Source organism: Manis javanica, chromosome 2 (assembly GCF_040802235.1).
Source record: "Manis javanica isolate MJ-LG chromosome 2, MJ_LKY, whole genome shotgun sequence".
Taxonomy (NCBI): Eukaryota; Metazoa; Chordata; class Mammalia; order Pholidota; family Manidae; genus Manis; species Manis javanica.
Window position 1 is genome coordinate 130,892,572 of NC_133157.1, and position 25,352 is coordinate 130,917,923.

Below are 25,352 nucleotides of genomic sequence, written 5' to 3' on the forward strand. Positions count from 1 at the left end.
ACACTTAGCCCAGCAGCTGGGAATCCCAGGGAACTCTGTGTGCTCTAACCCCCTGAGTAACAGGGCAGCTTGGAGGCGCCTCATGGTGAAAAACAGCCTCCCGCCCATTCCCCCTCCGGCGCGGCCCCACCATAGCGGAGCAGCTGCCTGAGGCCGGCCACTCCTGCAGCAGCCGCACAGGGCTCCCTCCACAGCATCCCGGGCAAGAAACAGAGACCCAATCTGCACACAGATGCCCAGCACAAGCCACTAGGGGTCGCTGTTCTCCCAGGAGAGGAAGGCCACAAACTAGCAAGAAGGGACGTTCTCCCAGCCGACACACGTGCCAACTTCCCACAACTACTTCTCTCACCATCAAAAGGCAGAATTTGATCCAGACCAGAACCAACACAGACATCCTCCCCTGAGAGGGAACCTGGGGAGATAGACCTAACCAATCTTCCTGAAAAAGAAATCAAAATAAAGGTCATAACCATGCTGATGGAGCTGCAGAGAAAAATGCAAGAGCTAACTGACAAAGTAGGGAGGGAGAATACAGAAATAAAACAATTTCTGGAGGGACTTAAAATCAGAATGGATGAGATGCAAGAGGCATTAATGGAATAGAAACCAGAGAACAGGAATGCATAGAAGCTGACACAGAAAGAGATAAAAGGATCTCGAGAAAAGAGTTTTTGGGTCTTTTGGGCTACTGGAGAGTTTACTCCACACAGGGCACAAATTCTGAAGCTCTTATACCCATTGGTATGAAAGGGCATCAGGTGCGATGGGTATGAAATGTGTAGCTGCTTTTACTGCTGCTGAGAAAGCAATCAAGGCCATTCAGGCCCTGAGTGTAATGGACTCATCAAGGCCCTGTGAGCTGGATGTTCATGGTTATGGACAGGATCTTTGTCAATGGCTTGAATAGACCCCCCAACCTACTAGATTCTGGTCACAACTATAGAAAGGAGCAGAGGTCCAGTAAGCCTTGACAGAGAAGCAACTGGCTGTTATGTACCATGCCTTGCTGTCTATGGAGTCCATCACCAGAACAGTTCTGACCAATGTAATAAGTACTTACCTTTAATGGGGTGGGTGTGAGACTGGACCCAAAGGCCATGGAGTGGCATGGCACAGATGCCAACTGGCCATATGGAGTGCACATTTGTAGTAGCATAGTGCCCTTTCCATGAGCCACTCAAGTAGAGAACTCCAGTGCTTACTGTGGCCAGTGACATACACCAGTGGAAAAAGAACTTGTTTTTGAGCCACTGGTAGCTGAGAGTCCTCATCAGGAGGGAAAAGTCCCTATACCTGCACATACTTGGTATACAGACAGCCCCAGTCATGGGCAGCCCCGAAGTGGAGGGCTGTGCCTTTCCATCAAGACTGAGACAATGTGGATAGAGGGCTGAGAAGGTAAGAGTTGTCAATGGGTTGACTTGCAGGCAATGTGGCTTATGATCACCCAGGAGCCTTCTCCCATATTTGTCTGTACTGATAGCTGGGCCATCTATCAGGACTTAACCCAGTGGCTAACGACATGGTAACATGCAACTGGATGGCTGGTCATCATTCCCTTTTGGAGGAGAGTTGTGGCAAGACCTATGGGCCTCCTGCCAGACTAAGGCAGTTACCAAAAAACCATGTGGCTGGCCATATGCCTTCGATATCCCCTGGGAATGATGAAATAGACACATTGGCTCAGGTGCATTGGCTAGAAGGAAAGCCTGCCTCTGATGTACTCAATGGTTACATCAGCGTTTGTTGTAAGCAGGGCAAAAGACAATGTGGGCTGTAGTCCGTCACTGGGGCTTGCCATTGACATCTGAAGATGTCAGCAGAGCCAAGCAGGAGTGCCTTGTGTGCTCTAAGAGGGACTTACACAAAGTCCTGCAGCAACATGGGACAGTAGTAAAGGGTTGATATCCCTTGTCAGGTAGCAGATAGACTATATCGGGCCTCTGCCCATATCAGAAGGATATCGATATGCCACGACTTGTGTAGACATGGCTACTGGACTGTTAGTTGTTTTTCCTGCATGTCATGCAGATCAGCAAACCACCAAAACGGGTGTAGAGCATCTCTTTGCAGCCTATGGCTGGCCACAAATGATTGAGAGTGATCAAGGCACCCACTTTACTGTACATGTATTACAAGAAAGGGTGAAGCAATTAGGAATAAAGTGGAAGTTTCATGTGCCATTTAACCGAACTGGGGCAGGCATGATAGAGAGGTACAATGGTTTATTGAAATCTGGCCTAAAGTCGGGGACACCAATAGTCTATGGGGCTGGTCAGTTCATTTATGGACAGTGCTTTGGCGTTTGAATGAAAAGCCCCATAAAGGAGCCTTGAGCCCTGTGGATATGCTAACACACATTGCTGCCTCTCCTATACAACTGTATGTGCAAACCAAAGAAGAATTATTGAAGCCAGAATATGGCCAGCAGAGCAACATTCTGCTACCACCCCCAAGTGCATTAAATCCTGGAGACACTGTTGAGTGACCTGGCCCTGGACATTTCAACACATGGACCAGTGATGGCTGGCCCTTCTGTCACCTTGGGTAAAAGGCCTGGAAGCTGGCCTTGTGTGTATTTCTGCAGGAACTACAGAGTGTACCCCAAAGACCCAAAACATCAGAAGGTAAGAGCATCTTACAGGGAATTTTTGTTTTGTCTTTATGGCCAGTGCATGTACCTCTCCTTGCCCATATTGAACGATCTGTAACTACCACAGGGAGGGTGGTGAAAATCTGGTATACTAGACCAGGACGAGATCCCATTCCTGCCAATGTCCTATCACAGGACCACTCTCTTGCATGCATCCTACCTGATGGACAAGATTTGCCTATGCTGGTGTCATTAAAACATGTATTTTATTGCCCTTAAGTTTATTTTCTTCTACAGTCCCTGTAGCATGGACCTGCCCTCTGACTGCAGCTGCCACATGATGAACTGCTCCTACCAGTTCAGCTACTGGCCTCTTGTGCAAAGAGCGAGTTATGCACTAAATCTGCATAGGACTTTGAACTTAGCTGAATCCTCTGGCTGGAGGATTATCATGGTTTTATTGTTGTTGCTCTTGTATGTTATTAGTCTGGTTGCAATGCTCCAGTTTTCTTGTTCAGGTGGCATAGCAGAAGATAGGGAACTAATATTATAAGGTGAGATTTCTGGAGAGGTTGTGTGTGGGCAAAATTGCAATATTTCCAGAATCCCTCACCTTGCCTTAGAGCATCTCCATATCAATAGGTGTTTCCAAGGGGTGGAGAGAAGTAGTTCATTTCCATATCAGTACGTAATTACAAGGCCAAGTGAGGGCTTATCTGGATCAGAGAAGTTGGGTGGAGCTCTCTTCTTCTGCAGGCAGGTTGAGAGAGACCCAGCACTGGACGACTGCTTGTAAGAAATAAACAGGTTTATCCCACCTTATACTCCCTTTTACTGATTTCAGTTTCTAAGGTATTTTGCTCCAGGATTTTCACCCGGAGTTACAACGGTCCTTGCTCTTTCTCCTATGAACTCTCAGACTTCTCAGGGCCTGTGGTTGCAATGTACTGTGGTCTCTGAGGGCTATTGTGTCAGAGTTCCTCTGCATCTCATTTGTCTCCTTGGGGTTAGGTTAGCTGTCTCTTCAAACTGAACATGAAGGACCTTCTCCAGGAAACAGACTTGACCTTGGCCACGGTTGGGCTGCCTGGTCATCGGTTGAACTGGATCAGCACTCACATTGGAATGAACCTTTGCTCCATCCTAAGCACTACATCATGAGAGGTTGAGCAACACTCAGAGTAAACAGGAAATCTAGTTGGTAGTTAAACAAATCTTTTGTTTATTTAAGAAAGTTGATTCCTCTCAGAACATCTTTTAGCCTTGTCACACCCACCACTTTCTCATGACTTCCACAGAGCTATCCAGCTGCACAATGTACTGTAGTTGCTCAGTAATCCAGACTCTGCCCTCTGCCAGGTACGGAATTCAACAACAGACCCATCCCCTTCTTTACTTTTCTGATGTGTCTCTCCTGAGGCTTTGCCAGTCAGCTTGACTTGGTGCAGGGGTTTGATTAGCACCTGGCATGCATTCTGCATGCAGTATAAGAAGGAATTTGACCTGCCTGTAGGGTTAACAACCTGCAAAGCCTCATTGTTATCAATAATACAACTTCACCTCTTTTCAGAAATACTGCTGAATCATGATTAACAGAGGCTTTTTACAGCTCTGGGTCACAGGGGTTCTTTGGGGCCTTAGCGGTGATGTCCGAGCATTCACTGCCTTGGCATTGGGCATCAGTTTTCCCTCTGGTGGGAGGAAGACAGTTTGGCCTCCTGGTCTCTGCTCCTTTCTGTCGGTTTCTCCTTCCAACATCCAGGTCCCCAAGTTCAATAGGAAAGGAGAAGCCACACAGGCATCTGCCCAGGCTGGCATGATGCTTTCTTTCCCACTGCAGGCCCATTACACTTTACTGTTGGAGGATAGTGTCTCTGTATATTAATCCTCAACTGTGTCTGGATAAAAAGAAGGTGTGTCTTGCAATATTCTACTGGTTAGAAGGATGTCCCAGTACTAACTACGCTCAAGGAGGGGGAATTTCACAAAGGAATGGCTCCCAGGAGGCAGGGATCACTGAGGCCATCTTGCCATGGGCACCTACTCCTCTGATGGACCACGACCTCCCTGAGAGCATCCTATCCCACAGGCAGCCTTTGAGAAACCTTAGAAAACAGGAGAGGTGTGTGAAGCAAAGGATAATCAGCGTTCTGGTTACAAAAGGAAGATGTATTTTGAAAACCATATGCTGTAAGGCATGACAGCAATCATAAAATTCTTTAGGGTAGTGTTTAGATACCAGTGTTATGATAAGTCCTAAAGTGAAGCAGGGAGCATGATAGCCTGATACAAGTTTCACAGGAATTAAAGTCCCTTTTACTGACAACATTCCTAAGCTGCTAAACCAGGAAGTATGGAAGAAATTTTGTCTCTGCACTTTAAAAGTATTTAGTGCAATCTACAGATAAATATTTCAAGGGGTGTTAGACAAATTTTTAACCTGTTGAATGATGTGCTGAAGGCTATTAACATCAACCGAGGGAATTTTCTTGTGACTTGACTCAGAACTGAGCCCTGATTTTAACAATGAAAATATAAAGGGTATGGTAATCAGTTCTGTAGCGGACACAATGTTTGGATGAATACTAAATCCGTGGAGTAACAGAATAAGGTGGAATTCACTATGAGCAGCCAGAGGGATGGGTTGGAAATAATAAGATAAAATCCAATGCCACAGCCTGGGGTTGGTTCTAAAGGACCAAGTGCAAAATCCAAATAGAATGAAACTCAGTGTAACAGTGACAGTAAATAAAACACTATTTTGGGGTCAGGGGTTAATCTTGCAGAGTTCCTTAGCAGTGAGAGTGTAACTTCACTAGTACGGCTTGTTGGACTGTATTCATAGAAGCCAGAATAATGTGGGTGCACAGGACAGAGAGATTCAGCCCTCCAGTAGGGTCATGGAGGCCCTCATGTAGGATGTGGGCAGGGGCTCCTGCCCTTAGGGTCAGTAGGCGTTCATGAGGCTGATGGGAATGAGGAGGGACTGAGGAGGCTGTTTCAGGAGGAGGCAGTGGCTGATGCACAGCCAAAACTACACAAAGATTTCTGGGAGCTCAGACGATTCTTTTGCTGCTAAAAACATTCCAAAAAAAAAAAAGGCAGAGAATACAAAGGTGGAATGAGGTCTTGATCCAGGACAAAAGATAATGAAATTCCCTAAGGAATTTTGTTGCATGTGTGCTTAGGATCACACATGTAGCTCTGTTTAAGAAACTCTGAATACCATCTTTTTTGTTGGGAATTTTGGACAAAATGAAGAGGATCTTACCTAAGGTCGAAAAGTAGAATTTGTGTGTCAAAACGAGCAGCCTAATTATTTTTTACATCTTGTAAAATAAATCTGATATCATTATCAAGGACAAATTTCCTTGGCTAATTTTTAATTTTCAACTTAGGAGTCAAGGGTGAGCAATGCTGAAGAGAAAATTCAAAGTCCTGTGCTGTGCCTGAAGTTTCTGTACCCACTCCTGGGAGATATGCCTGCACAGATAAGAAAGAGTTTGGAGGAAGTCAGTAGGCTGTTTACAGTTTCATTTTTGAAATCCCGGTGGCTGTGATCCAGCACCGCCTCTTGTCGCACAGGGTATAAAGAAAGAAAGCTGGAGCCTTGTTTCCACGTTGGCTCTCAGACAGGAAAGGGAGGGAAGGCAGAGTAGCCAGGCCCGGGGACGGTGATGGACCTCAAGCGCAGTCGTGCTGTGAAGCTTAACGATGGACACTCCATGCCGGTGCTCGGATTGGGCACCCTAGCTCCTGAAGAAGTAAGTAGAAGCCAGTCAGTTGGAGGGCTGAATGCAAACAGCACTGGAAAGGTGGTCGGCAGCTGTGTGCCCCAAAGCTGGGACACCCTGGGTGATGTGGCAGGATCAGTCTGGGCCTCCATTTCACCAGGTCCCTTTGCACTGAGTGAGACAAGCTAATGATGCTGTGGGTTCAGAGGAGATCATTTTGAGGGTGGATTCTCTTTATTATTATTATTATTATTATTATTTTGGTTACTGAAAGTATACTGGATGCTCGCCATGAATGTTGGGCACTTGGCCTGACTTACCTTCAATTGCAGGAAAACTGCTCCGGGTAAGTACTGTTCCTCTACTTCTTACTCGTTTAAAAATCCGAGCTCAGGCTGCTCTTCCCACACTGAGCAGCCACCTGAGGCAGAGCCGCTCTGCCCTCTGCTAGAAACGCCTGGTAGGCAGGGGCCCAGGAGGAAAGGACCACCTACAGGACTGCGTGGTAGCAGCTTTGCACTCAGTGTATTGGTGCAGGAGGTCTTATATCACAGAAACCTTTGTCTGAGAAGAAGACACTATTCCTGCAAGTGTTAGGTGTTTGCAAAGTAGATGTAAGGACACAGAGAGCAATGGAGATCGAACCGGTCTTGTCACCAAATGTATTGTTACGGAAAATACTGAAAAAAAGCCTGGACAGGATCACCAATGGAAAAACCAAGTGGCACTTGGAGGTCTTGGAGTGTTGAGGCTTTATTTCACACTGGCGGGCTCAGAGGGGAGCAATCTCCCAAAAAGTCTGAGCCCTGAACAAAGGAAAAGGGAGCAATTTATATCTTTCCCCTTCCTTTCTTATCTGTAACATTCCTATGTGCACAGCAAGCTAGCAGGCAAGGGGGAGGGAGTTTAGGGAGTGAACCTTGGGAACCGGTGCTGGGCGGAAACCAAGGGAGTGTTTTTTTGTTTCGGTTGAGGAGGGGGGCAGAGGCAGAGGGGAGCCACCTCATAAATTACTGTCCTTGTAGTGTTTGTGTTGAGGAGGGAGGGGTGCTAGACAGAGTGGAGTCACCCGCTAGGTTGCTGTCCTTGTAAATCTTCCCTATCAGTATTACCCACATGTCCACACGGTGACTGCAGTGTACTTAGAGTGCCCACCTCAGGTCACAGGGTGAGGCAGGGGCAGCTGTGGGTTATTAGGAATGACTGCCTGCATAAATGATAGAGAGCAGCACGTTCCATCTTGGTAGAGGTGGGACAGGAGCTATCAACAGTGAGTGGCTGCCAGTCTGCTTGCAATGATGTGGCCCCCCTCATACCCGCGATTACACCTCAGCACAGGGGGTGCCTCTTCCAGAGACATGGGCCTCTGCTAATGGTCAGAGTCCCAGGGCCTCAGGGCTTTGCACAACGTCAGGCACACAGGAGGCACTTAATAAATACTTGATGCATAAATATTGAATGAGAACACCTGGGGAAGGAAGAATAGAAAACAATCAGGAATGACTTTAAGCTGACTTAAAGAACCCAGATCAGTGGACACTGGATGGAGGATGAGTATTTGGACTCGCTTCTAATTCAGAGTCAAAAACAGATGCTCTGATATCTCTAACTCCATCTTTATCTGTCTCACCTCCACTCCATCACCCTCATCTTCAACTCCATCTCCCTTTCCATATATACATGTTTAGAAGCATTCTCCAAGTGTCAGAAGATTTCGTGTTAACTGCTTTCTTACCGGGAATTTTTTACCGAACGAAACTTGAGTTTCCTGGTTCCCTGGTGCAGCCCAGGTCACCAGCTCATTCCCGTGTGGAGTGTAGCCTGTGCTCCCAGAGTACAGGTTTGGTTCCCAGGCCACAACCACCAACCAGGGCACTAGGAGACCCATAGTAAGAGCTGGGAAAATGCTATTAAGGAAATAAATCACTTCTGTGTGAATGGGGCTGCTTACCAACCCTTCTACCCTGTATCTTACAGGTTCCTAAGAGCAAGGCTAGGGAAGCCACCAAAGTGGCTATTGATGTAGGTTACCGCCATGTTGATGCAGCCTACATCTACCAAAATGAGGAGGAGGTGGGCCAGGCCCTTCGAGAGAAGATTGCTGACGGCACGGTGAAGAGAGAGGACTTATTCTACACCACCAAGGTGCCATGGGTTGGAGCTGGCAGGGGTTCTGACAGGCTGCATATGTTATTTAGGAAAAAACAACAACTTTGGTCTTGGTGTGACTAGTTTATTTGCCTCCTAATGCTGTGAGACCCCTTAGAGAAAAGCAGAAAACACCAAAGGCTTGCTTTCATCCTAGGTGTCTGAACAGCAGTCAGCATTTATATGCCAGATCAAATTGGGCCCCTTATCTCCCATATGTGTTGGACAGATTGAGCAGGTGGCTACAGAGGAGGCCACCCCTTTGATTCTTCAGCAGACCCCTCAGGATGGAGCCAAATGTGGTAGACACATATTCAGAAAATAGCCAGGCTAGGAATCACTTCTCCAAGTCAGTGTTGGGTGTATTGACATTTGTAACATTTCTTAGGTGGAAACCCTGCTCCAGTGTAAAATGGTCTCTACAGAATGATCTGTGTGCATATGATCAGGACTTACTTGTGTTTAGACAGTGGCCCCTCAGCAGGACTGTCTGCAGGCATGCACAGTAGGACTGCAGAGCCCTTTGCCCTGGCCTGACCTACCTTGACTCCTTTCAGAGATGACTTGGAATCTCTTACACTGCTTTTTCTGCCCATCTCGGTTTCATTCCGTTTCCTTAGAGTCACTCAGATAAATGCCAGTGCCAGTTAAGGGTGTGACCAACACTAGCAACAGCCATGCAGCCCACTGCTTCTGATCTTCAGACCACAGTAGATTGTTTTGCTCCATCTTGTAACTCTGATGTTTAGTTTTTGTCCCAGATGTGGGAGATCACGTGCAGTTTTTATTTCTCTCGGTCACTGCAGCTTTGGGCTACTTTCTTCCGACCAGAGTTGGTCCGACCAGCCCTGGAAAGATCGCTGAAGAAGCTTCAGCTGGACTATGTAGACCTCTTCCTTATCCACGTGCCGGTTGCCATGAAGGTCAGGTTTGGGTTTGCCTTCCTCTGGTTTCCAAGACTATTTCATCACTGGTTTTGTGTCTCTATTACCTCATTCCAGCTAGATTTCCTGGGGGCCTTCCTGAGAGAGGTGGGACAGTGTGGTAGAGGGAAGTGCTGCATGAACAGACGTTTCATGACTGTTATGTCACCTCCCATTGAAACCTTTTTGTCCTTTTCCCAGGACCTTGAGATGGAGTGAAACTCATTCACTTCCCAGCCTTCACCTCAATGAGTCAGGGAGCCTAGTGGGCAGGTATCAGTGAGGTGCTGCTGTCTGAAGGCCCTTAGGATTAGTGTCCTCAAGGGTGAGGAGTTAGGGAAGATGGTCCAGGTATGATGGGAAATCCCGCCTCCCTTTGACCTCTCTGCCCAGACAGGATGTGGGTCCCTGGGATGGTCCATATTGTACAATTGACCCCGCTGGGCTTCACGGATCCAATTTCTCATTCCAGAGGATTGCCTGAAATGTTTCCAGTCTTCACTCTCTGTGAGTTGGGTTATCATGTAAAGGGGGATCTAAAGCACATTGCATACTAATAATTCTCTGTCCCATCATCCACATCAGCCTGTCCTTTTGAAGCAAGATCACCTCCAACTGCAAGAGAGTCATTCTCTGAGATTTAGGGCTGTGTGTGTGGGAAGGTGCAGATACAGTTTGCTGCTGATTCTCAGATGACTCTGGGCTCCTTTGCCCCCTGTTTTCTCTTACACACCCCGTCTCCATCTCTCCCTGTCTGATTAGTAACCACAGCCTCATGCAGGTGGCCTGACCAAGAGCCTTCATTCCCAGGAAGGTAATTCATAGACAAACCCTTCTTCATCCTCTGTCCTGTCTGTATTCCAGCCTGGGGAGGAGCTTTTGCCAAAGGATGCCAGTGGAGAAATTGTTTTAGACGCAGTGGACCTGCGGGAAACATGGGCGGTAAGTACTGGTCCTGACACTAGAAGGCACCATGTGATGAGGCAGAAGCCACTGGAAACAGTCAGAAGAAAAGGGCTGTGGCCCCCTCAGTCTGCCCTCAGACTCCTTGATGGGCTCCTCTGTACCTCAGTGCTGTCATCTGAGGAGCAAGGTTGAACAAGGTCTATTTTATCTAATTGTATCTGGGTCTTAGTAGGGGCCTCTTTGCCCCTCCGAGCAGGCTGAGCCCTTCTTTCTTCTTGCTCAGAAAGGAAATTCGGAGGAATTGGAGCTCTACCTGTGACAGATCAGCACCCCCAGGGTGGGGGGAAGAACTGCTGTCTGAGTTAGGGGACGGTGGTAGACTGCCATGCATATGCCACCCCAGAGACCCCTTCGCCATTCTAGGAAAGAAGCACAAGGACCTTCTCCTAGTGAGAGTTCCTCGCTGGCCTGGACTATGATACCATTTGTCAAAGAACTGTTCTTTTGTAACAGCGAAATAGGCACATGGAAGAGGGTGAGAGGGAAGGGGGACATTTAAAGCATCCTAATATCTACTTACTGTCCTGGCTGTTCAGGTCATAGACTCCAGGAAACAAAATGTGTGTACCTAGCAATAAAGTAGATGAGGAAATATATATAAAAATAATATATTATATAATAATAATAAATTGTTGGGTTCAAATTGGCATATTATGTTAAAACAGATTTCCAGCTTTTGAAAAGTTCCATGTCAGGTGAAAGGGCTAACATACATTAAGGGTTTGTCACCCGTTTCCTTCCTCCCAGGCCCTGGAGAAGTGCAAAGATGCGGGTTTAACCAAGTCCATCGGGGTGTCCAATTTCAATCACGAACAGCTGGACATGATTCTGAACAAGCCAGGCCTCAAGTACAAGCCCGTGTGCAACCAGGTGAGCGCCCAGCCCACCGTGGACTCCTTACTGTGTGCTCTGCACACCCTCTTCCTTAAGTAACAGCCCCCGTTACTTCATGATGTGGACGGTATAGATGACTGTTCCTTCACTGCAGCAGGAAGTGCCAAAGAAGGAAGGTTGAGTGGGGTGGGAAGCCTATCTATTCATGACTCAAAGATGGCCTTCAGGTGCCTGTGAGCCATTTAAGGGCACAAAGCAAATAGGCAGATGTTCAGACTGATCTGGAGCTCAGGAAGGCTGTCAGGCAACAGGGGCAGATTTTGGAGGTGTGTCTCTATGGGTGGTAATGAAACTCACAGAAACGGGTTAGCTCCCCCAGCAAGGTCACAGAATGAACAGGAGGAGGGCAGGATGTCAACATGTAAGGATCAGGCAGGGAGGCACTGGTTAGGGGACTGAATACGAGTTTCCAGGCAGGAGGGCAGAAAAGAGGAGAGTGTGGTGAGGGGACAGCCAGAGGAGAGGGCAGAGGCGGTTTAGGGAGCCAGGGGTGGGGCCCGCTGAGGAGCAGCCCATCCCCCAGGGATGCAGTGGACGTGGGCCTGCCTCCACGGCCTTATGGGAAGTCCCGCTGGAGCAGGTGCAGAGAAAACACAGGAGTGGAGAGCGAAGAATGAGTAAATCTGAACAGAAATACGTTTTTAACTAACACCACATGCTGCCAAGCTGCAAACACTGTGATATTGTAGAGTTTTAGAGCCCTTTTGTAAAACAGTTTGAAATTCATGCAAGAAACCATTCACATAGTTATATTTGTCACCTTATTTTATGACTTGGGATTATTTGTAGAGAATAATTCAAAATACATTGAAATATGTCCCTGTCCCCTTCCTCCATTCTGTTCCATCTCCTTCTCCTCCTTCTCTCTTTCTCTCAGTTTTTTTGGAAAGAAACTCAGTTTTTTCTTTCCTTAAATTTTTCTGCACTATTGATTTTGCTGAATCCCAGTGACACAGTTTGACATGTGTGTGTTGTTCTTCCTGTAATTTGGAGGTTAGATCCACAGTCTTGATCCATGTATGTGTCATTGTGAATTCGCAAAATTTAACAAATAGGACATTTCCTGCCCAGTGTAGTTACTGTTCTTATTTAAGATCACTTTGTCCCCTATGCTCAGTAGGAGCCTCTTCAAGTGAGCTCCCCAGTCCTTCGCGTGCCTCCGAATCTTCCCTTTCTGCTTTGCTTTCTACAGTGATAGATGCTCTAGGCTCAATCTGTAGCTTTATTGCCCAGACAGGCAGTCATCTGTTTTTCTAAGGAATCTTGATTTTTCTCAGTAGGAAATTTCATTTAGAAACTACAGTCTGGGCAGAACAGTGTTTCATGATTTTAGAAGCTAATTAAAATACAAGAAGAAAATTGTTTTATGACCTTGAAAACTGATAGTGTTACAGAAAATATTGGAAAACCTGGACTGGATCATTGACAGAAGAACCAAGCGGCACTAGGAGATCTTGGAGTGTTGAGGTTTTACTCTTACACCAGTGGGCTCAGAGAGGAGTAATCTCCCAAGGGGAGCAATTTATATTATTTTGATATGTGGCATTTTGGCATGCGCAGGGCAAAAGAGGAGCCCAGAGAAGTAGGGGAGGAGAGAGATGGGGTGCTCTGCTGATTTTGCCATCCTGAGGAAAAAAGCAGTTTACTGTCCTTGACAGCTGTGTTGAATATTTTCCTTATCAATGGCACATGAAGTTATTTCAGGAGGCGTATGGAAAAAAATTACTGATCTATAGGATAGAGTACATGTACTACCATAGTGTTAGGTATTTCTTCAAAGGGCTTCTTGAATTTACATGTAAATGGTTCATGCACTCTTATTCCCATTGGTCTTGGCAATTTGCAGGTGGAATGTCACCCTTACCTCAACCAGAGCAAACTCCTAGAATTCTGCAAGTCCAAGGACATCGTTCTAGTTGCCTACAGTGTGCTGGGATCCCAAAGAGACCCAAATTGGTAATGAGAGCGTCAGGTCTGAGCTTGTCAGCAACTCTATTGGTAACAAGACAGTTCTTATATTAAATTTTAATGTGTTCTTACAGAAAGGTTGAAACATAACAACACAGGCATGGTAGTGTAGTGAATTCCTACAAGCTTTCACTGAGCTTCCACTATCTCAGCATTCCCCAGTCCTTGTTCATCCATATGTGCAAAACCCCCACTCTAAATGTTATCTTCAAACATAATATTATGGCATCATTTATATGGGTTCTCACATCAACCTTATCTGTACAATTTTTGAGAGATGGATGCATTGCAAACCATACCTTGTGGAGATACAGAACCATTCTTTCTTCCCCAGGAGTCCTTTGGTGTCCTTACTGGACAATTCTTCCTCACCATTTCTCTGATTACTGTGTTCAACTTTGGTGAGTTGAGTGTGTTCCAGCACCTGCCTCATCTATAAGAGCAGGCATACAGCACGTATGCTTTTGCATCTACATCTGTCTGTGGGATGTAACCATGCTGCTGTGTGTAGTTCTTTCCTGTTTATTGCTGAGTAATATTCCATTGTGTGGACATAGCACAAGTTGTCTCTCCTTTCACCTATTGATAGAATTTTTGTTTTGTTCCAGTTTGGCACAATTGTGAATAAATCCCTGGAAATATTCAGAAGTTCTTCTTTAATCATACAAATGATATATAGCTATTTCTCACAATTGTTTATGGAATTTGGGCAAATGGGGCCATTATACTAGATTTTCAGTCTTGCCCCCTCTGTCTTATGTGTTTGCTTTTTCAGGGTGCAAGAGGACAGCCCACATCTGTTGGAGGATCCAGTACTGAAGGAAATTGCCAAGAAACACAATAGAAACCCAGGCCAGATCTCCATGCGCTTCCTGCTGCAGCGTGGGGTGGTGGTCCTGGCCAAGAGCTTCAGTGAGAAAAGAATCAAAGAGAACTTTCAGGTATAGGCCAACAGGGCCTCCCAGTGAGGAAAGTGTGCCAGAATGGGGGCTGTCTTTCTTGCCTTCTACCATACAACCATGTAACCTCATCCCACCCACCTCTCCCAGGGTGCCATGGGGGCAGGGGGACGAGGGAGACTAGCCTCAGGGTCCTGGGTTTTATGGACTCCAGGCCTGGCTTTGCCGTGCCCTGGCTGTGTGACACTGAGCACTTTTCATCTTTGTTATTTCATCGGTTCTGGGAGTCCTTCTGTGCAGTAAAGACCTTTGACAACCCTGGTTCCTCTCTCTTCCCTCCTCTGCCTGAGGAGCCCCTATTTGTATTTCAGTATCAAACTCAATGGGATTAGCTGCTATGTTGAACCATCTGGGAACCCATAGCTCTTGGCATGGCTCTGTTAGGAGGCTGTCCTGGCCTGGTTAGCCTACATGGTATGTTTCTGTGTCAGTGTGCTCTCTGGACTTGACCCCTACATGTATGCCTCACAGGGTCAGCTCTCAGTGCCTTTCCCCAGCGGAGCTCCTGGCAGGTAGCAGGATAGATAGAAGCTTCTAGATTGGCCTAATCAGCAAATGAATGAGTGGTTGTTCCCTAAGTGCTCCCTGTAATGTACTCCGGTCCCTTGGATCAGTCATGGTCTTCAATTTTGTCCTGAACCTGTAGAGAATGGTGAGAAAGTGCGCCAGCTCTACCCTTTTTAAAATGATAGCTAAAATTTCATCATGACCTTAACATTTGAAAAGATGACATTTGGAGTTTATTATTTATGATTTCATTGCTCCAAAACCTTAGATTGAGTTCATTCAATTTATGGAAATACCTGGTAGATAAATCTAAATCTCATTCTTCAACCAATCAGAAAAAAATTCTACTTTATTTTTCAGGTTAATTCAACATGTTAATCCATATCCCCATGGCACTGTGGCATATTTTAAGATGAATGGCACATAGACAGATAGATAGATAACAGATAAAGGCACTGGATTTTCCATGACATTGTCTCCTGGATGAAACACCAGACTTCTTGCTTCTATATTTCTTACCAAAAATCTGTCTGCTTTGTTGTTAAACTCTCCATTTAGTCCTATGTATTGCAAAATAAGAACAAATTTGAACTTAAGTAACAAAGACTTATTTGAAATGGAGAACTCTCTGAATGTAAGACCTGCAAGTGTTTCTTACGTCTATTGGAAAGATTTTCTCATTGTGGGAAGAGTAAGCTCATCTGGGAGGAGAATTGTGGGGGTGGTGATGGCTGAGAAGTAATGTTCCCTATCACCAGGTGTAGGGCATCCTCACAGGGGCAGCTCTTCCTTCCACGCTGGCTTTTCTTCATGGCTGCGTCTAATTCTAGAGATTGAAAGGCAAACCTGAGAGAAGTTTGGTCAATTCAACAGGTGAATTTGCCTGGTTGTTCAGCTGTCCTTTTGTTTGGGGGAAAGAAAAGTTTTTTTTTCCTTTTCTTTTGCAAGCACCTCATTTGGAAAGGTGTGGAGTGGATGAGCCTTAAGCCTCTTTTGTGAAGTGGAGCAGAGGAGAGCGGTGGGAAAGTGCAGGCAAAGGGGCCTTGTCTCTGCCCAGCTGGTAAGGCCCCTGGTTCCCAGGCAGAGATCATCTGATCTCTCCTTCCTTTTAGGTTTTTGACTTTGAACTGACTCCAGAAGACATGAAGGCAATTGAAGGCCTCAACAGAAATTTCCGATATTTTAAATTATCATTGTAAGTGACCTGTTTTTCACAGTTGGTTTTCTCTTATATGGAGTTTGTAAGAAGCACTAAGCTTTCTGAAATCAAGGAGACACGCCTGCTGTCCCGTGTAGGAGTAACACAGGGGCTCTCTGTAGACCTCAGAATAGAACTCAACTCCAGGGCCCCACCTGGGACCGGACAGACGCGCGAGCGGGACCCAGGCCAGACCAGAAGCAAATTGGCCAGCACTTGCGTCCCTGAATTCACTGCTGCCTGGCCTCCCCCTGCGCTGAGGAACTTGCCCTCGGGCGGCTTTCCCATTAGACCCAGAGGTCTGCGGCCCACTGCACTTCCAGGGTCCTGTAGAAACCGTTCATCTTTCATTCCTTTAATAATAAGAAGTAAATGCTTATAATTATATTAACTGAGTAATAATGAATCCAGCATAGATTGTATTCAGGTTTATCCTAACACAAGTGTAAAATTCCTATTTTATGGGGTGGTGGCATCAGTTCTGCCTGGGGGCTGTGAGCGCCCTGCTGTGGCCCTGCTGCTCTGAACGTGGGGGATGGGCTGCAGGTGCAGTTTGCCCTGGAGGTGTGGGAGTGGGCGGGGCTCCGGGCAGGAGGGCGTGGTTGTCTCTCAGATTGGAGCAGGGCCTGAAGCTCACTCAGAGAAACCCTCTCTTGGGCAGTGAGACAGAGCTGCTGAGCTAATGCCTGCTTTCTCTTTCAGTGCCGTTCATCACCCTTGTTATCCATATTCTGAAGAATATTGACCTTGAGCTATCACCATGGTCTCTACCAGAGTTTCTTGTTTCCAGAGTGTGGACACAATCTCTGTACCTGCTGGAGGTGATGAAAAGTAGTGTCTCTGGATTCAGGTGCTTGCCTTTATATCTCTAAATGAAATAAAAAAGACTCCAAAATAAGGATGTTTGTTTTTCCTGATAATTAAAATAATACACACAAATTACAGAAAGTTTGGATAATAAAAGGAAAGAATAGAGTATAAAATAACCTGAAATTAGCCCATAATAAAGTACTTAGCATTTCCCTCATGATTTTCCTGTACAAATGTATGTGTTTATGTTTATATAGGAAAATTGAAATAATCTTCAACATATAGATTATATACTTTTAAAACAGCATAAGTATTTTTTAAGCTATTATTTAAAAATTCCAGTATTATATTTAGCTTGTGGGATATCAGTGTATCTTATTAATTTATTAACTTTTTAGTCATCTTCTTATGTTTTGACATTTTGATTAGTTCCTATGTATTTTGACATTCATTCATTTATTCTTTCAGTAAAACTCTATTGATCATCCTTTATGTACCAGACTTTGTTTATTCAATAATAGAATAGACAAGAATTAAATTAAAATAAGAAATGTGTTTAATTATGGTCTCACAGAGGAAGAAAAGTGGATGAAATAAGGAATATTTAGCTGTCAGAAAGGTACAAGTGCCATTAGGAGATAATTTTGTACAAGTCCTCTCATTTGCGCACATGGGATAAACAAAGGCACCACACCCTTTATTCCACACCATTTTTTCAAGAAGTTTTTCAGCAAACATCATGGAATACAGTGACAGTGGCTCCTTACAGCAAAATGGAAGACATGCTTATTTAATGAGTGGGGGATGTAAAAGATAAGGTCCTGTTAGTCAGTGGTGGGGAGTGTGTGCTACATAGGTTTTTGAAAGGACATTGATGCTGAGAGAAATGGAGATTGATATTGTGGATTCTAACAGAGGAATTGCATGAGCTGACTTGTTTTGAAAGGATCAATCTGGGTGTTATGTCGAGAAACAAAAGGGGATAAAGAACCCTATTGAAGGGCTTTCTACAAAATTCAGGTGAGAAATGATACTGGCTTGGGTATAATATGAGCAGGCCAGTGGTCAGAAGTTGCTAGAATTTGCATTTACTTGAAGGGTAGAGCCAACACAGCCCTGTAACCTTGTGAAGTTCTTGCTAAAGGAAGAAAGAGAAGTCAAAGTTGACTCCAGGCATTTCAGTCAAGGAACTGGATGGAAGGAGTTGCCATTTTGTCAGGTGAAGAAAACATAGAATGTGCAGATTTTTGTGGGAAGATCCTGAGTCTAACTTTAGAACATGTTTGGGATGCCCATTAGGTCTCCAAGGTAGGATGCCATGCGTGCAAGTCATCAGTTAGAGGAGAGGTATAGATCAAAGGGTTGTGTTTGTGATTCGTCAGAAAATAGTTGCCACTTAGGGCCATGAGAGCAGATGGTCAGGGATTAGGTAGAGTGAGTGCAGACAGAAAAAGGGGCCCTTCATTAGGAGGTTGGCAAAGGAGGCTGAGAGGAGGCTGGGTGCTGCAAGAGATGGGGGAGGTTGTTCTGTTCAGGAGTCAAAAGAAGGGACTGATTCAGGGATCAAGAGTCAAAGGCTACTGACAGGAAAAGTAAGAGAAGGAGGGAAAATTGACCATTGGATCTGACAACTGACCTTTGCAAGGTCAAGGGCAGTTTGATAAAGGAGTGGAGGCCAGAGGCTGAATAGACTAGCCTCAGGATAGTGTACAGAGAGGAACTAGAGTCAGGCCATAGACAGTTTTCAAAGAATTTTCTCCAAAGAGCACGACAAGATTGGGCTGTTGCTCATGAAGAAAATGGAACCATGTGAGGGTTTTCTAGGATGGGAGGAATAGCAGCATGCCTCTGCTCTTAGGAGCACTCTGGTGGAGAGAGGAGATCAGTAGTGCAGAAGAGGGCAGGGACAATGGCTGCAATGGCGTCTCTCTGAGTTTCCTGTGGCTGCCACAACAAATGACCACAAACTGCCTTGGAACAATACCTCAGGAGACCAAAAGTTAAAAATCTGGGTCACTGGGCTAAAATCAAAAGTCGTCAGGCCTGTATTCCTACTCGAGGGTATAGGGAAATGCATGTCCTTGCCTTTTCCAGCTTCCAGAGCCCACCTCCTGTCCTCACTCGGGGACTCCTCTTCCTTCTCCAAAGCCAAAGCAGCTGCACTCTCTGTGAGTCTGTGCTTCCTCCCCTCCTCTCTGTGGCTGTAACCCTCCAGGGTCCCAACTCTATGGACTTTGTGATGACACTGGGACTAGCTGGATTAACCAGGAAGAACCTGCCACCCCATGATCTTTAATCCAATCTGCCAAGTCCCTTTTGCCACACAAAAGCCTGACGGGCTCTGTTGTGTTTCCCTTCCCTGCAGTGTGTCTCTCATCAAATATGGTTCTCAAGCCTGAGCACCAAAAGACTTCAGGATATTTACTCTGCTTCTTGGAGGCTTCTAGTCCTGATCCCAAGCCTCCACCACCATCCCAGAACTCAGTAAATGTGTCTTGGGGAAAACACTGTAGCACACTTTGGGGCTTTTATTTTTGTAGTTTCTAATATACAATGCTAGCCCTGTACTATGCCAAAAAACCTCTGTGCTAAGCAGTGTTGGAAGAACTAGAGATAAAATTACAACTCTCATCACTCTAAATTAGTTTAACTAATCTGGTCAGGAAAAAAATCACTATATCAGGTTCTGAGGCCTGGCCATAACATTACTTAACTACTATTGATGATCAGACAGAGTTTTAGAATGAGAGAGGACAGAAAAGAAAAGCATTGTGATTTTAAATAGAGAAGGGTAGGGATTAAAGATGGCAGTGTGAGAGGTGAGACAGAGGCCTCCTCCCAAACTACAAATAATATGAAAATATAGTTAATACAACTAATCCTGAAGGAACAAAAGGAAAGAAGACTGTGCCAGACTGCACACACCTGGAGAAAAGAACAGAACTCAAAGAATAGGGAAACATACCAAAGCCATAATCCATCGGGACCCAAGCCCTTTCCCCACCCAGATCACTGGTGGGTGGAAGAGAAATGGACATGAGAGGGGATGGAGGTCTAACACTGCTGAACACCCGGCCCTCTAGATCTGCTCTGGGAGCATTGTATGGTGCTCTAGAGATTATTGGGGTTGGAAAGCTAAGACAGGCAGAATACTTGAAGAGACTGAGATTCCAGCTGCTGGTGGAAAACAGGGATCCACCTCCAGCCACTCTGGGACAAAAGAAAGGCAGGCAGTATGAGAGACTTCCTAACAGTGAGAGGGCTGCTAGGGGGGCAAGGATTGCACAGAGCTTGCTGTTCAGTAGAAAGGACAGGTGGATAAAAATGTCCAGGTGCATTCTGCCTAGCAGGTTGGGAACTTTCAGGAGCTTCAGGCTCCCCATCCCCTTGGCTGGCTATGCAGCCCCAAGGCCCCCCACCTTGATATGCAGCCTGTTGCTCCTTAATCTCTGCCAGCCCGCACCAGCTCACAAACCAGCAGCCTCTTCCCTGGTGTCAGGCCAGCCAGAGAGAGGCCCAGCCTATGACAGCTACAAACACAGAGCATAGAGGCTTACATATGTGTGCTTGGCCCACTGGTTTAGCCAGTGGAGATAGGCACAGCAGTCGGGAAGCAGGAAACAGCTCTTTCCTCCCCCCAGGCACCAGCACCACTCCTCTGCAACCCCCAATATCACCCCAGGGGCTGAGCAGCTCCAGAGAGTAGAACTTCTGGGCACTAGAGGGTGCCACATACAAACAGGAAATGTCAAATGGACCTGGTTCAAAGCAAAATCCCAGAAACACCAGAAAAAGGGCCAAGTGAAACTGAACTCATCAATCTTCCTGAAACAGATTTCAAAATAAAAATCATAAACATGCTCATGGAGGTACAGAAAAATATTCAAGAACTCAGGGAAGAAATCCGGATGGAAATTCAGTCATTACAGAATACAATATCTGAAATGAAACATACATTGGAGGGATTTAAAAGCAGATTAGATATAGTGGAGGAGATGGTAAGTGGAATAGAAATTAGAGAAAAGGAATGCAAAGAAACTGAGGCATGGAGAGAAAAAATGATCTCTAGGAATAAAAGAATATTGAGAGAACTGTGTGACCAATTCAAATGGAACAGTATTAGCATTATCAGGGTAATAGAAGAAGAAGAGAGAGAAAAAGAGATAGAAAGTGTCTTTGAGGAGGTAATTGCTGAAAACTTCCCCAATCTGGGGAAGGAGATAGTACCTCAGGACATGGAGGTGTATAGATCAAAGACTGGAATGTAAGTCATGAAACCATAAAACTCTTAGAAGAAAACATAGGCAAAAATCTCTCTAGTATAAACGTGAGCAACTTTTTCTTGAAAGCACCTTCTTGGGCAAGGGAAACAAAAGCAAAAATGAACAAATGGGACTAGATCAAGTTAAAAATCTTCTGTACATTAAAGGACAACATCAGCAGAACAAAAAGGTATCCTACAGTATGGGAGAATATATTTATAAATTACATATCGGACAAGGGGTTAATATCCAAAATATATAAACAACTCACATCCATTAATACCCAAAAAGCAAATAACCTGATTAAAAAATGGGCGGAGGATATGAACAGACACTTCTCCGAAGAAGAAATTCAGATGGCCAGCAAGCACATGAAAAGATCCTCCACATCTCTAACTATCATCAAAATGCAGATTAAAACCACAACAAGATATCATCTCATACCAGTTAGGATGACCAACATTGAAAAGACTAGGAACAACAAATGTTGGCAAGGGTTTGGAGAAAGGGGAATCCTCCTACACTGCTGGTGGGAATGTAAACTAGTTCAACCATTGTGGAAAGCAATATGGAGGTTCCTCAAAAATTAAAAACAGAAATACCATTTGACCTGGGAATTCCACTCCTTAGAATTTACCCAAAGAAAACAAGCTCTCAGATTCAAAAAGACATATGCACCCCTATGTTTACTGCAGCACTCTTTACAATAGCCAAGATATGGAAGCAACCTAAGTGTCCATCAGTAGATGAATGGATAAAGAAGAAGTGGTACATATACACAGTGGAACACAATTCAGCCATAAGAAAGAAACAAATCCTACCATTTGCAACAACATGGATGGAGCTAGAGGGTATTATGCACAGTGAAAGAAGTCAGGCAGAGAAAGATGAATACCAAATGATTTCCCTCATTTGTGGAGTATAACAATGAGTCAAAACTGAAGGAACAAAGCAGCAGCAGACTCACAGACTCCAAGGAGGGACTAGTGGTTACCAAAGGGGAGGGGAGTGGGAGGGCGGGTGGGGAGGGAGGGAGAAGGATTTGAGGGGTATTATGATTAGTACACATGGTCTGGGGGGGATCATAGGGAAGATAGTGTAGCACAGAGAAGACAAGTAGTGACTCTGTGGTATCTTACTACACTGATGGACAGTGACAGCAATGTGGTATGGGGAGACTCAATAATATGGTGAATGTAACAACCACATTGTTTTTCATGTGAAACCTTCATAAGAGTGTATATCAATGATACCTTAATTAAAAAAATTAGTTGAAATAAATTTAGAAAATAGAGAATAAAGTGGATAATAACATGATAGATCAATATGCAGAAAAATTTCTGGCAAGATCTTCAAGTTAATTACTAAGTGAACAGTTTCAGAGCATATAAGAGAGGAATTGTATTTACTAGGAACCAGCTTACACTTTTACTTGGCAATAATCATGCCAAAATAACTTCTTATCTTTCTTTGACATAGTTTTTATGGTGCATGTGATGCTCCAGACCTAGTAGAGCATCTGAATTTCATCTCAACTTTAGGAAGATACAGAAATGTGGACTCAAATTAAGACAGTTATTTGGGTGACTTACTGAATGATTATACCTAAAGAAATTAATTTTGGCCTGTAGAAATGTTTTCTGTAAAATGCCTGGCCTTTGTCTTCATGTCTGTAAAAGTTTAGAGAGTATGTTCATCAAATTCACAGATGGCCCAAAATTAGAAGGTGGAGGAAAAACATTGAAAGAGGGCAACCAGGATAATGAAAGGATTCCTAATTCAGTATAAGAAAACCTGAAGTAATGGGGTAGATCTGTCACAAGAAACTACTCAGGGTAGGTAGGTAGATATTCAGATAACTTAACACATTTCCTTTTAAAGGTTAGTTACACAGTAGTTCTGTCAAACTTGGGGCCTATTCCAATTACCTGGAGGTGATTATTCCATACTTGGATTCCTAGGTCTCACCCAACTTATGCTGAGGTAGTGAGTTTGGGACAGAGTCCACAAATCTGCATTATTTATAGGCACACCACAGGATTCTGATATAGGTTATCTTTGAAATAAATCATAATAAGATTAATCATTTTTAGTCCCATTAATTCACATGAAGACAAAGGAATGGCTAATATCAGCAAACACATCTGGGCTAAAACTAAGAAGAAGCATCTTGTAGGTAGAGGTACCCAAACGTGGAATACCTTGCCCCACGAGGTAGTGCCTTTCTGCCCTTGAAGAGATTCAAGCATCCTTTGATGATACTTCACAAAGGACAGTGAGGGCAAACTTAGCCTACCAGGGGGCTGGTTAAATTAGACCACCTATACAGTGCCTGCTGACCTGATAGTCTCTTGTGGGAAAATATCATTAAACACTAATGAAATGCCCATGGGATTGACAGTAGATCATCTCCCCTCTCAGGCTGCTTGGACATTTATCAATTGGCTGTTGAGCTTGGCCGAGTCACATCCAATGGTCTCCAGCACCTGCTTTCTCCTGTCCTCACCACTTCTAGAGCCTGCATGGCAGAGTAAGAGGCAGGGAGAAAAGGAAGGAGAGAGGAAAGTGACTGAAGAAGCAGGAAGGAGAAAGAACCCCAGGTTAGAACTCAGGAAACGTGGGTTCTAGTCTTGGCTCCCTACGTAGAGAGGATGACACTGGAAAGACCACTCAGCCTCTGTGGCCCTTACACAATACATCCGTATACTTAGTGACATGCCAAATTGAGTGGAGGTCTTCTTTATAGTGTTTTTCAAATGGTATCTAATAAGCAACGTCAAAGAGGACTGAGCATGAGCCAACGATGACAACATGCCCTAAACTAGACAGCATGTCACAAACAACTGACACTGTTCTGGGCATACTCACCTGAATTGTATATTTTAAAGCTTAAACAAAGAAACACAGAACTCAGGCACCTCCTGTGTACCTCTGGGCAAGTTGCTTTTCCTCCGTGACTCAGTTTTGTCAAACAAGGAAACAAAGCAGGGGTTAAGGCTGCTTGTCTGGTCTGGGGACTGGGGAGGGGAGCCAGTGTACGTCTCTGGTGGAAATGGAAAATGGAACTTTGTGGGAAACTTTGACCTGCCTAGATGGTTATCATCCTGCAGTTTCTGCATCCTTTTTATCAACATATGCCTCCACCCCTTTTCAGAAATACTGCTGAATCATGATGACTTTTGACAGCTCTGGGTCACATGGGTTCTCTGGCTGCCTTGGAGGTAATGTCTGCTGCCTTGGTTTATGCATCACACACCAGCTTTCTCTCTGGAGGGAGGAAGACAGTTTAGGCTCCTGGTTTCTGCTCCTTTCTGTCAGTTTCTCCTTCCATCATCCAGATCCCTGAGTTCAAGAGGAAAGGAGAAGCCACAGCTTTCTTTCCCACTGCAGGCCCATTACACTTTACTGTCGGGAGACAGTGTCTCTGTATATTAATCCTCAACTGTGTCTGCATTAAAAAGATAGGGTGTCTTACAATATTCTGTTGGTTAGAAGCATGTCCCAAGTACTAGCTACTCTCAAGGAGGGGGAATTACACAAAGGCATGGCTTCCAGGAGACACAGATCACTAGGGCCCTCTTGCCATGTGCACCTACTCCTCTGATGGATCCCGACCTCCCTGAGAGCATCCTATCCCACTGGTAGCCTTTGAGAAATCTTAGAAAACAGGAGAGGTGTGTGAAGCAAAGGATAATCATTGTTCTTGTTACAAAAGAAAGATGTATTTTGAAAACCATATTCTGAAAGGCATGACAACAATCTAGAGTTGTTTAAGGCTATGTTTTAAATCCCACTTTTTTAAGAACTCCTAAAAGAGATGCAGAGAGCATGATAGACTGATAGGACTTTTAACATTGAAATATAAAGCGTATACTCATCAAATTTGTGCTGACACAATGGTTGGATCAATACAAAATCCATGGGTAACAGAATCAGGCAGAATTCTGTCCTCAAGCAGCCACAGGTATAATAGTATCAGTAAACAAAACACTGTTCAGAGGGGTTTATCTAGCAGAGTTCCTTACCAGTGAGAGTGTACCTTCACTAATACGGCTTGCTGGACTGCATTCATAGAAGCCAGAATAATGTGGGCGCAGGGGACAGAGTGATTCAGCCCACCCGGCGAGGTCGCAGAGGCCCTTGTGTAGGATGTGGGCAGGGCCCCTGGCATTAGGGTCACTAGGCATTCATGAGGCTGATGGGAACGAGGGATATCAAGGAGGCTGTCCCAGAAGGAAGCAGCAGCTGACACACGGCCAAAACTACGCAAAGGCATCCTGGAGCTCAGACAACTGTTTTGCTGACAGAAACATTCAAAGAAACAAGACAGAGAATCCAAAGGTGGAATGAGGTCTGATCCAGGGATAAGGAAATGACATTCCCGTGG

The 25,352-nt window shown here is 45.0% G+C and overlaps 1 protein-coding gene across 4 annotated transcripts; it reads left to right on the plus strand.

Moving 5' to 3' along the window:
* The first annotated feature begins 5,682 nt into the window (after window positions 1-5,682).
* On the plus strand, window positions 5,683-16,791 carry LOC108384939 (aldo-keto reductase family 1 member C15-like). Of its 4 annotated transcripts, none has more exons than XR_012128143.1 (9): window positions 5,693-6,360; window positions 8,308-8,475; window positions 9,285-9,401; window positions 10,266-10,343; window positions 11,115-11,237; window positions 13,108-13,217; window positions 14,005-14,170; window positions 15,644-15,755; window positions 16,596-16,791. XR_012128143.1 is itself a non-coding variant. In XM_036995022.2 (9 exons), exons 1-9 carry the CDS (start codon window positions 6,274-6,276, stop codon window positions 16,636-16,638), a joined length of 975 nt encoding a protein of 324 aa, XP_036850917.2. In that variant the 5' UTR covers window positions 5,726-6,273; the 3' UTR covers window positions 16,639-16,791. The 4 variants fall into 4 exon arrangements, 3 of the variants coding, with proteins under 3 accessions (XP_036850919.1, XP_073085561.1, XP_036850917.2); XM_036995022.2 differs by lacking the exon at window positions 15,644-15,755 and adding an exon at window positions 15,808-15,890 and having other exon boundaries at window positions 5,726-6,360; XM_036995024.2 differs by lacking the exons at window positions 8,308-8,475; window positions 15,644-15,755 and adding an exon at window positions 15,808-15,890 and having other exon boundaries at window positions 5,683-6,360.
* Window positions 16,792-25,352: the final 8,561 nt, after the last annotated feature.